The sequence below is a fragment of the Nematolebias whitei genome, chromosome 11, assembly GCF_014905685.2.
Source record: "Nematolebias whitei isolate Nwh7 chromosome 11, NemWhi1, whole genome shotgun sequence".
In the NCBI taxonomy this organism is placed as follows: domain Eukaryota; kingdom Metazoa; phylum Chordata; class Actinopteri; order Cyprinodontiformes; family Rivulidae; genus Nematolebias; species Nematolebias whitei.
Genome location: NC_056508.1, coordinates 43920215 through 43931752, shown reverse-complemented (window position 1 = coordinate 43931752; position 11538 = coordinate 43920215). Strand labels below are relative to the sequence as shown.

Genomic DNA, 11538 nt, shown 5'->3' with positions numbered 1-11538 from the left:
GAGGCTTTGCACTAACAACAGTTATAATAAACGGCAGACAGCAGAGTGTTTTTGTTCAAAGAGACGTTAGTGTATTCACCAGTTTGGACGTAACCGTCATCCACAATGAATGCAGCTGATCAGGGTTGCCAGATAAATTTAAAATGTCTTATTTATCTCCTCCTTTTCTGTGCACATGTTCAACAAACACAACACACACCTCATCTTAGAATATCTTTACTCAGATATGACAGTTTAGGTAAAAATACTATCATTTTAAAGCCACAGTACTATATCTGGCAACCCAACTGACATGGAAACTACAGCGTTTTTGTATAAACCCTCTCATTTTTTGTTTATCGCCCCCAATAAACATAAAAAAAACAAACGTTTCCAGAGGTTGTTCTCGTGTAAACAGGGCCTTATTTTTGACTTGGTCATTTTAAAAGTAGCTCGCGTGCTGAAAAAGTGTGGGCACCCCTGCTGTGGACAAAATAAAAATTCTTGCATGTAGCATTGCCTAACTGAACTGTATGCTTAGGGGCTGTGATGTCCCAGTTCTGGTTTGTGTGTCAAGCAGAAGGAAAAATGTGTGTGTGCAACCAACAACTTTAATCTTTTCCGCTTGTGTGCAGCGAACCCATTACAGAGGAGGGAGACGGAGAGTCTGAGCAAATGGCCAGTGAAGACGGTCAGTGCACGAACATTTTAGATTACCATTATTAATTAGGCTGTAACCATGAGGGTGTTTAATAAAAAACTGTGTGCAGAGTGGGAGGCGGTGGCTATGTTCAACTACACAGCCAGATCTCCAGCAGAGCTTTCCTTCAAGCAGGGAGATCCTCTCATTCTTCACAGCAAAGCCTCCTGTGACTGGTGGAGAGGCGAGGTCGGAGGGGTCAAGGGTCTGATCCCACACAAGTACATCAGTGTGCTGGAAGGGTGAGTGACACTTCCATAACTCAACCATTCTCACTGGCACAAAGGTGATTCTGGGTAATTTGTCGTGCCCTTTCTACTTGGTGAACCTAAAGCGGAGCAGCTGTTGCTGCCTGAAACACGCGCACTCTTGGAAATTGTATTTCTAAAAGCTGCTGCTGAAAATGAACCCGTTTGTCTTCAAATGGCAGGTGTGCTGTCTTTGCAACAAGATCACACACTTCTACGCATCTTTACATTTCTCTGGTTCCTCACAGGATCTTTACAAGCTGAAAAGGTTCATTTGTGCCTTCAGAGAACAAGCTGTCAGACATTTCAAACTCAAAGCAGAACTTTAGAAGGATTCTGTCAGGGATCCTATAGCACATTAAAAACATCCTACGGACAACATGACAATTAAAGTTTTAATTAAAGTTCAGTGCGTGCCAGATTTCTCGTCTGTGTCGTGCCCCGGAGTTCAAAAAGACGGCCAAGTTTGAATATTTTATCAAACATATGTGTTTTTTCCATTCCTACTCATCGGTAGCCTCATTTTTAAAATGTATTTATTGTGGGCGCAGTATCATAACTAGGAATTTGCATATACTGGTATTTATTTATTTTTTTCTCCCACTCTTAATTCAAAGGTTATGTGCTAAAGTTGCTAAGACTAACTGGCCAACCTAAACCAAAAAGCTAAACTGGTTAGCTTAACCTTTAGCTTTAAGCTAAGCTAACTACCTTAACTTAAAATAGTCATCTTAGCTTAAAGCTAACCTCACATTTAAACATATGGAGAAAAAAAAAAAGCATTATTCCAATTATTTATTTATTTAAATATTTATTTACATTCTCCCATTAATATTCTAAATTCTAAGTATGTTCTTCAAAATGATAATAAACATCGGAAAGTGATCAAATGGTGTTTTACAGCTGCAGAAACCAAATCATAGTGTGGTCTTGTTGAAAAAATTAAACTTGCTTGATTTTTTTTCAGGTTTAAAGCAGTTGACTTGTAAATTAAATTTTTTTTATAAATATTTAACTGGATTTACCAAATTCCTATAATACCGAGTTACTGTTTAGCAGCTTTAATATTAATATTTGATTTAAAACATGTTTAGCAAAGACATTTCTCGTGCGTGTTCTTAATTCACGACGTTTTTCATTGTGTTTTCTAGTGGCTGCAGTATTCCAGTCTACACACGAATTTATTTGAAATAGTTCTAATTTCCTTAGATTTCTTTCATCGATCATTCGGCTCACATCTAAACTCTGTTGGCGATTGTTTCATCAGCGAACGAGGGAAAAAAGATGAAAGTCATTTCGGAGGAGGCAGCACGGGAAACCTGACGGTAGAAGATCCGAACGCAAAGAACCCAACCAGGTATTCTCCAGAACCACACTCATCTGCACTTCTGAGCTTGTGTCTGCACAAAGAGATCCGTACGCAGACGGCCATTGTTGCACGTTGTTGTGCTCACGGGCAGTGGAACTGTAGGGTATCGAGTCACAGAGTTTCTGCGTGTCTTGACAGGATGCGGGTAAACAGTGATAGTGCTTCGTTGCCAGGGAGACAGAGAGGAAGTGAGGGCAGCCCGAGCTGGAAGCCGCAAACTTCCCCAGCCACAAGACAACTACCAGTGTAAGCCTGGCACACCTGGGGCACAAACCAAGCTGAACGCCTCTGCTGCTGCTGTGTACATCCAATATTCACAGAACTATAACGTTTAGAAAGTCTGTTAATGCCGAGGCTCTAACTATAAAGTGCAGAGAAAGAAAAGTGCTAGATTTGCGGAAGCCACTGCTGTGATTTCATTTGAACCTTGTGGTGTTGCTGTAATGATGCCCGAACCATTTAAACATATTATCTGATTGACTGTTACGATAAATTAATTATCGTTTGGTGATCAGCTTAACAAGATGTTAAGAGTAAAAGTTCAACATACTGTACCCCAAATAGGAGGTCCTTGGACAACGTTGACCCAATTTATTGGTCAATATAAACTGATTTATCACCAATACTGTCCAAATTGAATAAAAGGTTAAAAGTACACGCGTCGTTGTGTAATAAAACCAAAATGTGCATTAGGGATAAAGCTACTTCATTTAGGATTTTATACGTTAAGATTAGGCTCCACAACTGCATGAAAATATACTTTTTTTTTGTTGTAGTCTAGAGCCATGGTTCCCAACCTTGGTCCCTGAGGAACGCCATCCTGCATGTTTCAGTTGTTTCCCTGCTCCAACACGCCTGGTTCAGTTACTTAATGACTTCAAGTTCTGCAAAATGTTAACCACCCATTCATTCAAATCAGGTGTGTCAAAACAAGTAAAACTTTTTGGATGGTGTTCCTCAAGGACCGGTATTGGGAACCCCTGAGTGTATGATTTGGTTCACTCTTACTCCCCTCAGTGTTGCATTTAGTGTAAAGCATTCTAACAGGACATACCCATTACATCTTGAACATCAACTATATTATCATTCATATGTCTGTTAAAGAACAATAAAAACAGAAAACTGTTGAGAGGAAATTAACATCATAGAAGAACCTTTGAGAAATGTTTAATTTGCAGTTATAACCTCGTAGTGTGGCATTTCAAGAGTAGGAGTGACGTTCTTGGTGATGATTTTCCTGCAGGTCTCATGAACGAAGACACACTTTGGACACTGTAAGACAGGGCAGCTGCAAACTCACAGACAAATCTCCATTTGTTCAGCCAGAGAGAGCACCAGTTGACAAGGTCAGTAGTTTGGTTCTTCCCTCTTAATTCAGTTCACCCGTTAGATGTTGTGCATGTTCTGATATGCAAAGATGGAAATCAATTTAAATCGAGGCTGCGTTTTTTGCTGCCTGAACAACCTCAGTACCTAGATGTTGGGAAGAAGTCTGTTAGGATGATGTCAGCATCTAAAATAATAATCTGATCAGATAACTTTGATTAAACTTTGAAGTCTTATTTTGGTGAAACACAATCAGCAGATCAGGGGTTTATTCTGGACAACTGGGTTGTCTTTCATGCTACAGTTTGATGTAACTAAAGAGCTTTCCAAACAATTGTATTCCAAAACTAGTAGGAAACCAACGTGACCAAAAAGCAGAAACATTTTTCAGTGAGACTGTACTCAATCCCTTCATAAGTGCATCTCTAAGAAGATGATTGCAGCAGACGCTATTTCCTCTTGAATCAATAAACGTATAAACAGGAGCTGAATTTACAAACAAATAAGGGCTCCGCAGTGATCAGTATGCTTGTTAGAAGTTTTTTTATCATTGTTATTATCATTGTTGTTGTTGTTCTTATCTTCTTGTTATTATTATTGTTGTTGTTCTTATTGTTCTTTTCTTCTTATTATTATTCTTGTTGTTCTTTTTCTTCTTATTGTTCTTCTTCTTATTATTATTATTATTGTTGTTGTTGTTGTTCTTATCTTCTTGTTATTATTGTTGTTGTTCTTATTGTTCTTTTCTTATTATTATTATTCTTGTTGTTCTTTTTCTTCTTATTGTTCTTCTTATTATTATTATTATTATTGTTGCTGTTCTTGTTCTTTTCTTCTTATTATTATTCTTGTTGTTCTTTTTCTTCTTATTGTTATTTTCTTCTTATTATTATTATTATTATTATTGTTGTTCTTGTTCTTTTCTTCTTCTTCTTCTTCTTATTATTATTATTGTTGTTCTTTTTCTTCTTATTGTTCTTTTCTTCTTATTATTATTGTTGTTGTTGTTCTTGTTCTTTTCTTCTTCTTATTATTATTATTATTCTTGTTGTTCTTCTTCTAGTTATTTTAATTATTGTTCTTCTTATTATTTTTATTTTTCCTATTCTTATTCTTGTTGTTTATTGTTCTTATTCATATTCTTTTGTTGTTGTTGTTATTCTTATGTTTCTTATTCTTTTTCATATTTTTCTTTTTCGTCTTATTCGTCGTCGTCGTCTTCTTCCTCTGAAGAAGAAGAAACTGATGTATGATAAGAACGAGGGGAACATTTTTCTGGAAAGTCTCAGAGTTTGACAACCGCCTGTACAACTTAAAGAGACGATGTCTGAATTTGTCACCTTTCATAGAGAGCGACTCAGAGCTCACAGTCAGACTTCTTTAAATGTCTCTGAAGCTGCTGCACTTCTTCTAAGCAGCCTCTGTGCTGTTTGTCTGTCCTGTTTGTGTCAGGAGGCGATCAGCCGTCAGATGAACTCTGTGTTCAAGGAGCTCCTGTCCCGCCAGCCTCCGGTGCAGCCGTCCCCCCTCATCGCCCCCATCACCCCTGCTCCTTCATCGTCCTCGTCTTCCTCTCTCACTCAAAATGTCCCTTCTGTCAAAAAGGGATTTGGTCTAAGAAAAACTGGTGCTTTTCAATCTGGTGGACTGAGATGAAGAAGGAACAACAGAGGAATTATTGGTTCATTTCTTCGATGACTACGCTGATGCTCTTTCAGGCATTTAGTGATGATCTTAGTTCTTGGTTGTTGTTTTATTTTTTATTTTTTGGACACGTGAGTAACAGTCGCGTCCTCCATCTCATAGTGCCGCTTGTCTTGGTGCCGTGCGTCAAGTGTCTGTTTTCCAGCTGCTTTTGTTTTGGTGTTGATTTTAGGTTCTGGTCTGCTTTGTTCTCCTGGATTTTACAGCGTTTAGAGTGATATCGCCAAACAAACTTCAAAAAGTCTGCTTTGTGTGGAACTGATGGCACATCAACAAAACCCTTAAGCTGCCCCTAGTGGCAGGTCTGAGATCAGCACACCGTGATTTTTTTTTTTTAATTCTAAAAAGAAAACTGATCTGGGTCCTGTGTCTAGGAGTGCCTTCACTTTTTTTTATTTTTTTTTTTACATTTATTTTACTTGAAAAGACCAGAAAAGTTTAAACATCGCATATTAAATGATAAAATGTGAACCAGGATAAAGATGATGGATCCAAAAGTGTTCAGTATTTTTTTTTAAAGTGAGAATAGTCCTCTGAAAAACTGCAAAACATTAAAGAGCAAAGTTCAAAGAATGACATTAGATGGCTTTGGTATCATGGAAAAAGTATCTTTTTCCCTTCAGCAGAGCTGTGGGATCTTTTTAAGAGCTCTTTTTAAAATAAAAATATGGCATTTCACAGAATAATACAATAAAAAAATGTATTTAAAATGTTATATTTTATACAACTTAATCAGTGGGTTATTTTCTGCTTATTTACTGAATATTGAACACTTTAAGGTCCATCTGGGTGAGCTGGGAAAACTTTGTCTTTGTTTGTTTTTACACAGTCGCAGAAAAAAACACATTCCCGGTTACGTGTGATAAATGGCTTGAGCTACAGGCCAGATCTCAGGGCTTTTGCAGCGTTAAAGACGGGCTAACTCAGGTTTGGCGTCGAAAGAAAACGTAAGGGTTTCTCACTCAGGTCTTTGGTTGACAAACGGGGAGTTTCATTCGGACTTTGAAGTTGGAAATTTCAATTTGAACGCCCTCTTCCCCAGGTTGGATTTCTGACAGGAGGTTGGAGGAACCTCAAATCCTTCAACCTTCAAATCCGTGGCGAACTGACCTGCTGGACGGTGGTCAGCTCAGCTGTGTGTTCGGTCCCAGCTCTTTGTTCTAACTTCCAAGTCAAATGAAGCTCACCAGCACTCTCCAGCTAGAAACTGTGCCCAAGCCTCAAGAGCCACAATGGTCCCCGACTTCAGAGAGTTCCTCTGCTTGAAACTGTGAAACCTACGGCAACATTTGAGAGCCATAATGAAAACTCTTCTTTCTTTCCTCCACTCATTTTGCCCCCCCGTATTTAAAGTAGTCCAATCCACTGGTTCAGTTTAAATGTGCTTTGGGATTCTTTTGCAGTTTGATTCGAAAAGCATTAAACTATTTTGAACATCTGTATTTTCCCCTCTGTCTTTTTCTTTCAGTGATGCACAGAGGCGAGAGTCTTTGTTCTTGAACGATTCTGCTTCTGTGAATAAAACACCTCGGTGTTTTCAGTCACTGTTTGATGGTGTTAAAAAGTTTACTGTGGTCAACTGTACATGTGAGTTTCAAAAGAAATGCTTACAATAAAGATGACAAAGCACTTCACGATTAAGACCTTGTTGATGCATTTAAACAAGACAAGATATTTCATGGTTGCGTAGCTTTTAGCTAGCCTTTTGCCACTTTTGGCTTTTTTTAATCTACCATTCTTTGGGAAGGATGTGCGGCAGATACCATGCGCCAAATATTTAGTCATCGCACTGTCTGACCTAAATATTTTTATCCCTTACACCATGGAAACATTTCTATATCTGTAGTGCTGTTTCTGGACTCATGGATGTTTTTAGTTCAGTGTGCAGCATTAGGAAGAAACAGAAGTGCAACACAATGATTGTGTGAACGCTGATTCAGCGTTCAGACTACTCAGCAGTTTATTTCTGACAACCTTTTAGTTTTTAACTACCTTTCTGCTACTTTTCACCGTAGGCTTTAGCTCCCGTCTGCTACTTTTAGCTACATTTCTGCTGCTTTTCACTTTCAACTGGCTTTAGCTACATCTAGATTTTAGCTATCATTCTGCAGCTTTGAGCTAGCCGTTTGCTAATTTAGGCTTTTACCTCGAAATAAGCAACTGTTTTGCTACTTCTGTCTTTTTATCTTTGAACCTGTTCTTTTATCTTTTAGTCTTTTATATTTATTTAACCTTTTGCTGCTTTAACCTTTGATACTTTTTTGGTAGCTTTTTGCTACTTTCAGCTAACCTTTTGCTGGCATGTTGTTACTTTAAGCTTATCGCTAACTTCTTGCTACTTTTTACTGTTAGCTAGCCTTTTGCTGCATTTTGGTTTAGCTTGAGACCACAGGTCTGTTTTTCATGGAGCCTGAAAGCAACATGCCTGTTTTAGACTTTAGGAGGAAACCAGACTCGGAGAAAAGCCGCGTAAACACGAGGAGAACATGCAAACTCCAGACCGGGGATTGAACTCAGGACCTTCTTCTTGCTGTCAAGCAATAGTGCTAACCACTAATCCACCATGCTGCCCAACTCTTAGCATTACTTTGTTTTTTTTAGCAAAGACTAGTCACAGTTTGCAGATAATGGACCCAGAAATCCAGACAAACACGAGGAGCTCAAAGAAAAACCTACAATTTAGGATATATTGAACAAAAACAACGAACATGGCAGCAAAACCACAAATGATAAAACACGGAGGCAAAGCTGAACAGGAGCAGAAAGCACATCGACTAACGTGAACTGAAACACCAAGGGAAAAGGACTGATGGGAATGGGGAACAGGTGTGAGTGGGAGGAGCTTTGCTGTTAAATATCAACAAACCATGCATACTGTTTATCTTTAACATTGAGATCTTTAGTATGGATCATGGACTGTGTGTAAGATGTGTGGGTGTGACATTGTTTCACTTTCTGTGTTAAGACAGCACCCCCACTGTAACGTGATCTTTTGAACTTATCCACTCCTTCTCCTAAAATAACCCTTTCCTGTAGCCGACCAAGACTCGCACACACGGGATAAGAAGTATGGTGGCACCACATTAGCGCCTCGGTCAGTGTCGAGCTCCGTTTGTCTGCCGGTGTTTGGTGTAAATGCCAGATCAACTCTGAGGAACGCTGGAATGAGGCGGATGAATCCTCCACATTTTACATTGAAATTCTGCAGCCCGCCCCGTCGCTCTGTAAAGGTTTTTGCTGCTAATGCAAGACTGAGGTTTCTTTTTCGGTGAGGTAAGACTTGATTTATCATTCAGAACATCATCTGCAGATCCGTTCGGATGGTTACCAAATAAATGCAGAAGCTCCATCTTTCTGTGTGCTGTGCATGTTTTGCACAATAACTGAGAGACTGCATGCGTTCAGAACTGCTTGAAATTCTTTTACTTTTGCAGCTATTGTACGATATCTGCAGTGTTTGTTTCACTTAAGTATAAAATACGTCCTAAAATCAGCAGCAGCTATTTACAGATTTTGGTGACAGATTTTGGGCGACTGGACAACAGGTGGTGCTTGTGGCTCCCAGCCTGAGGGGGGAAAGGGGGTTGGATGGGTCTGGATCTGGGAGTGGATCTACTAAACAAATGTATGTTTCTAAAGCCTTTTCTATCAGTGAGGATGATGATGGTGAACGACGACAGCCTGGTGGAGTGCAAGATAGACGACAGTGACGAAGAACAGATGAACACTCCTCCTCCTCCACCTCCACCAGAGTTTGCATCCAAAGCGTCAACTCCAGGTCCCAAACCTCCAACCCCTCCTGCAGACCCCGCCACACCCACTCCAACCCACATGGCCAACAGAGATCCAAACGGCATCAACCGACACCTGAAGGTGTTCCTTTCACGTCCTTTCTGCAACTACAACATGTTGTGCTTCTTCTAACTTTCTGCTAGCTTGTGCTGCTTTCAGCTGATTTCTGCAAGTTTAAGCCTTTTCTACTATTTCAGCTGCTATTTAGCTATTTCATGCCAATTTTAGCTTTTTCAGCTAATGCTACATTTTTTTGCACTCATTTCACCCTTTTTCAACCTAATAAAGTAAAAATGTGCTCTCTCCCCTTCCTTCCGGTCATTTAAGCTTCTTTCTGGTTTTTTTAGCTACTTTTCAGCTGGTTTTATGCAAATCTCAGTTTTTTTTTTAGATTATTTTCACTTGTTTGTGCAAATTTCTGCTTCTTTCATCCTAATTGGGCAAACGTGTGTTCTTTCTGCTTTCTTATGCTAATTTTAGCTTGTTCTACCTTTTCAGCTAGCCGTTTTAGCATATTTTAGAAAATTTCAGCTGTTTTCAGATAAATTCAAAATTTTCATGGTAATTTTTGCTACTTTAAGCCTAATTAAATTATTTCTTCTAATTTCAACTTATTAATGCTCCTTTCAGCTAGTTTCAGTTATTTCAGCTACAATGTAGCTGTTTTTATGCTAATATTAACTTTTTCAGCTAATTCCACATTTTTTGCACTCATTTCAACTTTTGTGTTCTTTGTTCTTTCTCCTGCTGATTTACGCTTGTTCTACATTTTCAGCATGTTTTTTTGTTGTTGTTAATTTCAGCTGTTTTTCAGCAAGTTCTTCAGAGATGAGCTTTTTCGAAGGAGATGCGATTTTTCTAGTTACAGCTTACAACGATTCAAACCTAATGATTATTTCTTTTGGTCTCAAGTTTCAAGTAGATTTAGTTGCTCTTCATTTAGTAGAAGAAACTGTAAAAACACCTCCTTCATTTGTAAAGCTTGCAGATCCTTGCTCTTCTAAGCCCCATACATTTTTTTTCTGTCCAATCAGGTCAGCCTCATTCACTTGAGAAATTATAGGAAAAAAAATCAACATATTGAATCATATTTTATGTGCCGTCGTGTTCTGATAAAGATGTTTCAGATGCTGGTTTTCTTCAGTTTCAAAGCCCGTCTCATGTTTAGTTTCCCACGGTTCTACCGGCCTTCCATAAAGTGCATCATACTTTCTTTGAGTGGGATCTTTTTATAGATAAAGGTCACATTCTGCAGCATTTTATTGTTTTTAACTTGCAGCTAGTTTATGCTCAAATGTTTACAATTATTGCACAGGAAAAAATAATATTGCTAGAGTGGTTTATATGTTTCTTAATTTCTTTCTTCTTATAGGTGGAGGTCAGTGACGTGCTGGCTGAACCCACGGCTCCTTACAGCATGGATGGAGTTTGGATTCACAGCCTGGTGGGCTTTGAACGGACTCGTATCTGGACGTACCGCTGCCTCACCTTGCTGTTTGCTGTGCCCCTCGCCTTCCTCTGTGGTTTTCTACTGGCTCTTCTCGCCTGCCTGCGTGTCTGGTATGCAGCGGTCCTGTAGGCCGTGAACTGAACGCTCATTTCACCACAGAAAATACAACGAATGACAGCTGTGAACTAGACATGCCCACAACAAACAACTAATCCAGTATTTCACTCGATAATCTTCAGCACACTAAAATGTACGATTGGATATTCTGCTTTTTCTTCTGTTTTTCAATCAAATTAATCTTTACTGATGGGAATTTCCTTTTTCCGAAACATTTATATAAAAGTAACTCAAATTTTGTGATGAGCTTAAACTGTTTTGCTGCTGCTCGTTAGAATACCTCCAAATGAATGCCACAATAACCTAAAACTTCAGAATTATCTCGAAAAGTCAAATTATAACTTGTTGTTTTTAATTACGCTTATCTACGTGTATTTATTATCATATGACCTCTCCACGTTTTAATCTCTCAATCATTTGTGTGTTTTTTTTCAGGGTCCTGGTTCCTTGTTTACAGCTGAGTAACACCTTCCTTCCCTGCTTGCGGTCCCTGTTTATGTGCGCCGTGAACGTCTTCATCTCCCCGTTCTGTTTGTCTCTCGCGCTCTGCTGCACTCAGATCTCCATCTCACTGGCCAACAAAGACTGGAATCGAAAGAGAGATGAAGACACTGTATGAACGGGAAACACCAAGAGTTGGATCAAGTTTAAAAGTGACTGCTTTGCTGTGAAGAAGACAGCTTTTTATTCACATGTGCATGCTTTTTTTTTTTGCCTTACATGTAACACTGTTTGTTGTTATATTTATTATTATTATTATTATGAGTTGTAGTAGTTTTATTAGTAGTATAGCTAACTGTAACTGTACAATAAAAAAAAAACATAACATGTTTTTACACAAATGCTATTTAAA

General features: G+C 38.8%; 2 protein-coding genes across 2 annotated transcripts in view; both read left to right on the top strand.

Annotated features, from left to right (window-relative positions):
* Nucleotides 1–5278, top strand: part of arhgap4b (Rho GTPase activating protein 4b) — a 47950-nt gene extending 42672 nt beyond the window's left edge. The window contains exons 19-24 of the mRNA XM_037685026.1: nucleotides 615–670; nucleotides 750–921; nucleotides 2195–2284; nucleotides 2435–2542; nucleotides 3540–3642; nucleotides 5075–5278. Coding sequence (XP_037540954.1) covers nucleotides 615–670; nucleotides 750–921; nucleotides 2195–2284; nucleotides 2435–2542; nucleotides 3540–3642; nucleotides 5075–5278 — 733 coding nt within the window. The remainder of the gene's footprint in view (nucleotides 1–614; nucleotides 671–749; nucleotides 922–2194; nucleotides 2285–2434; nucleotides 2543–3539; nucleotides 3643–5074) is intronic.
* A 3289-nt stretch (nucleotides 5279–8567) lies between these two features.
* On the top strand, nucleotides 8568–11304 carry zgc:158296 (uncharacterized protein LOC791212 homolog). Its single transcript, XM_037685025.1, has 4 exons — nucleotides 8568–8599; nucleotides 8966–9199; nucleotides 10491–10678; nucleotides 11121–11304. Exons 2-4 carry the CDS (start codon nucleotides 8984–8986, stop codon nucleotides 11302–11304), a joined length of 588 nt encoding a protein of 195 aa, XP_037540953.1. The 5' UTR covers nucleotides 8568–8599; nucleotides 8966–8983.
* The last annotated feature ends 234 nt before the right edge of the window (nucleotides 11305–11538 follow it).

Excerpts from the sequence above, each read along its gene's own strand:
- zgc:158296 (XM_037685025.1), top strand. The coding sequence starts at position 8,984 with ATGATGATGGTGAACGACGACAGCCTGGTGGAGTGCAAGATAGACGAC. Across the intron at positions 9,200-10,490 it reads GCATCAACCGACACCTGAAG|GTGGAGGTCAGTGACGTGCT; the intron begins GTGTTCCTTTCA and ends TTCTTCTTATAG. Across the intron at positions 10,679-11,120 it reads CTCGCCTGCCTGCGTGTCTG|GGTCCTGGTTCCTTGTTTAC; the intron begins GTATGCAGCGGT and ends GTTTTTTTTCAG.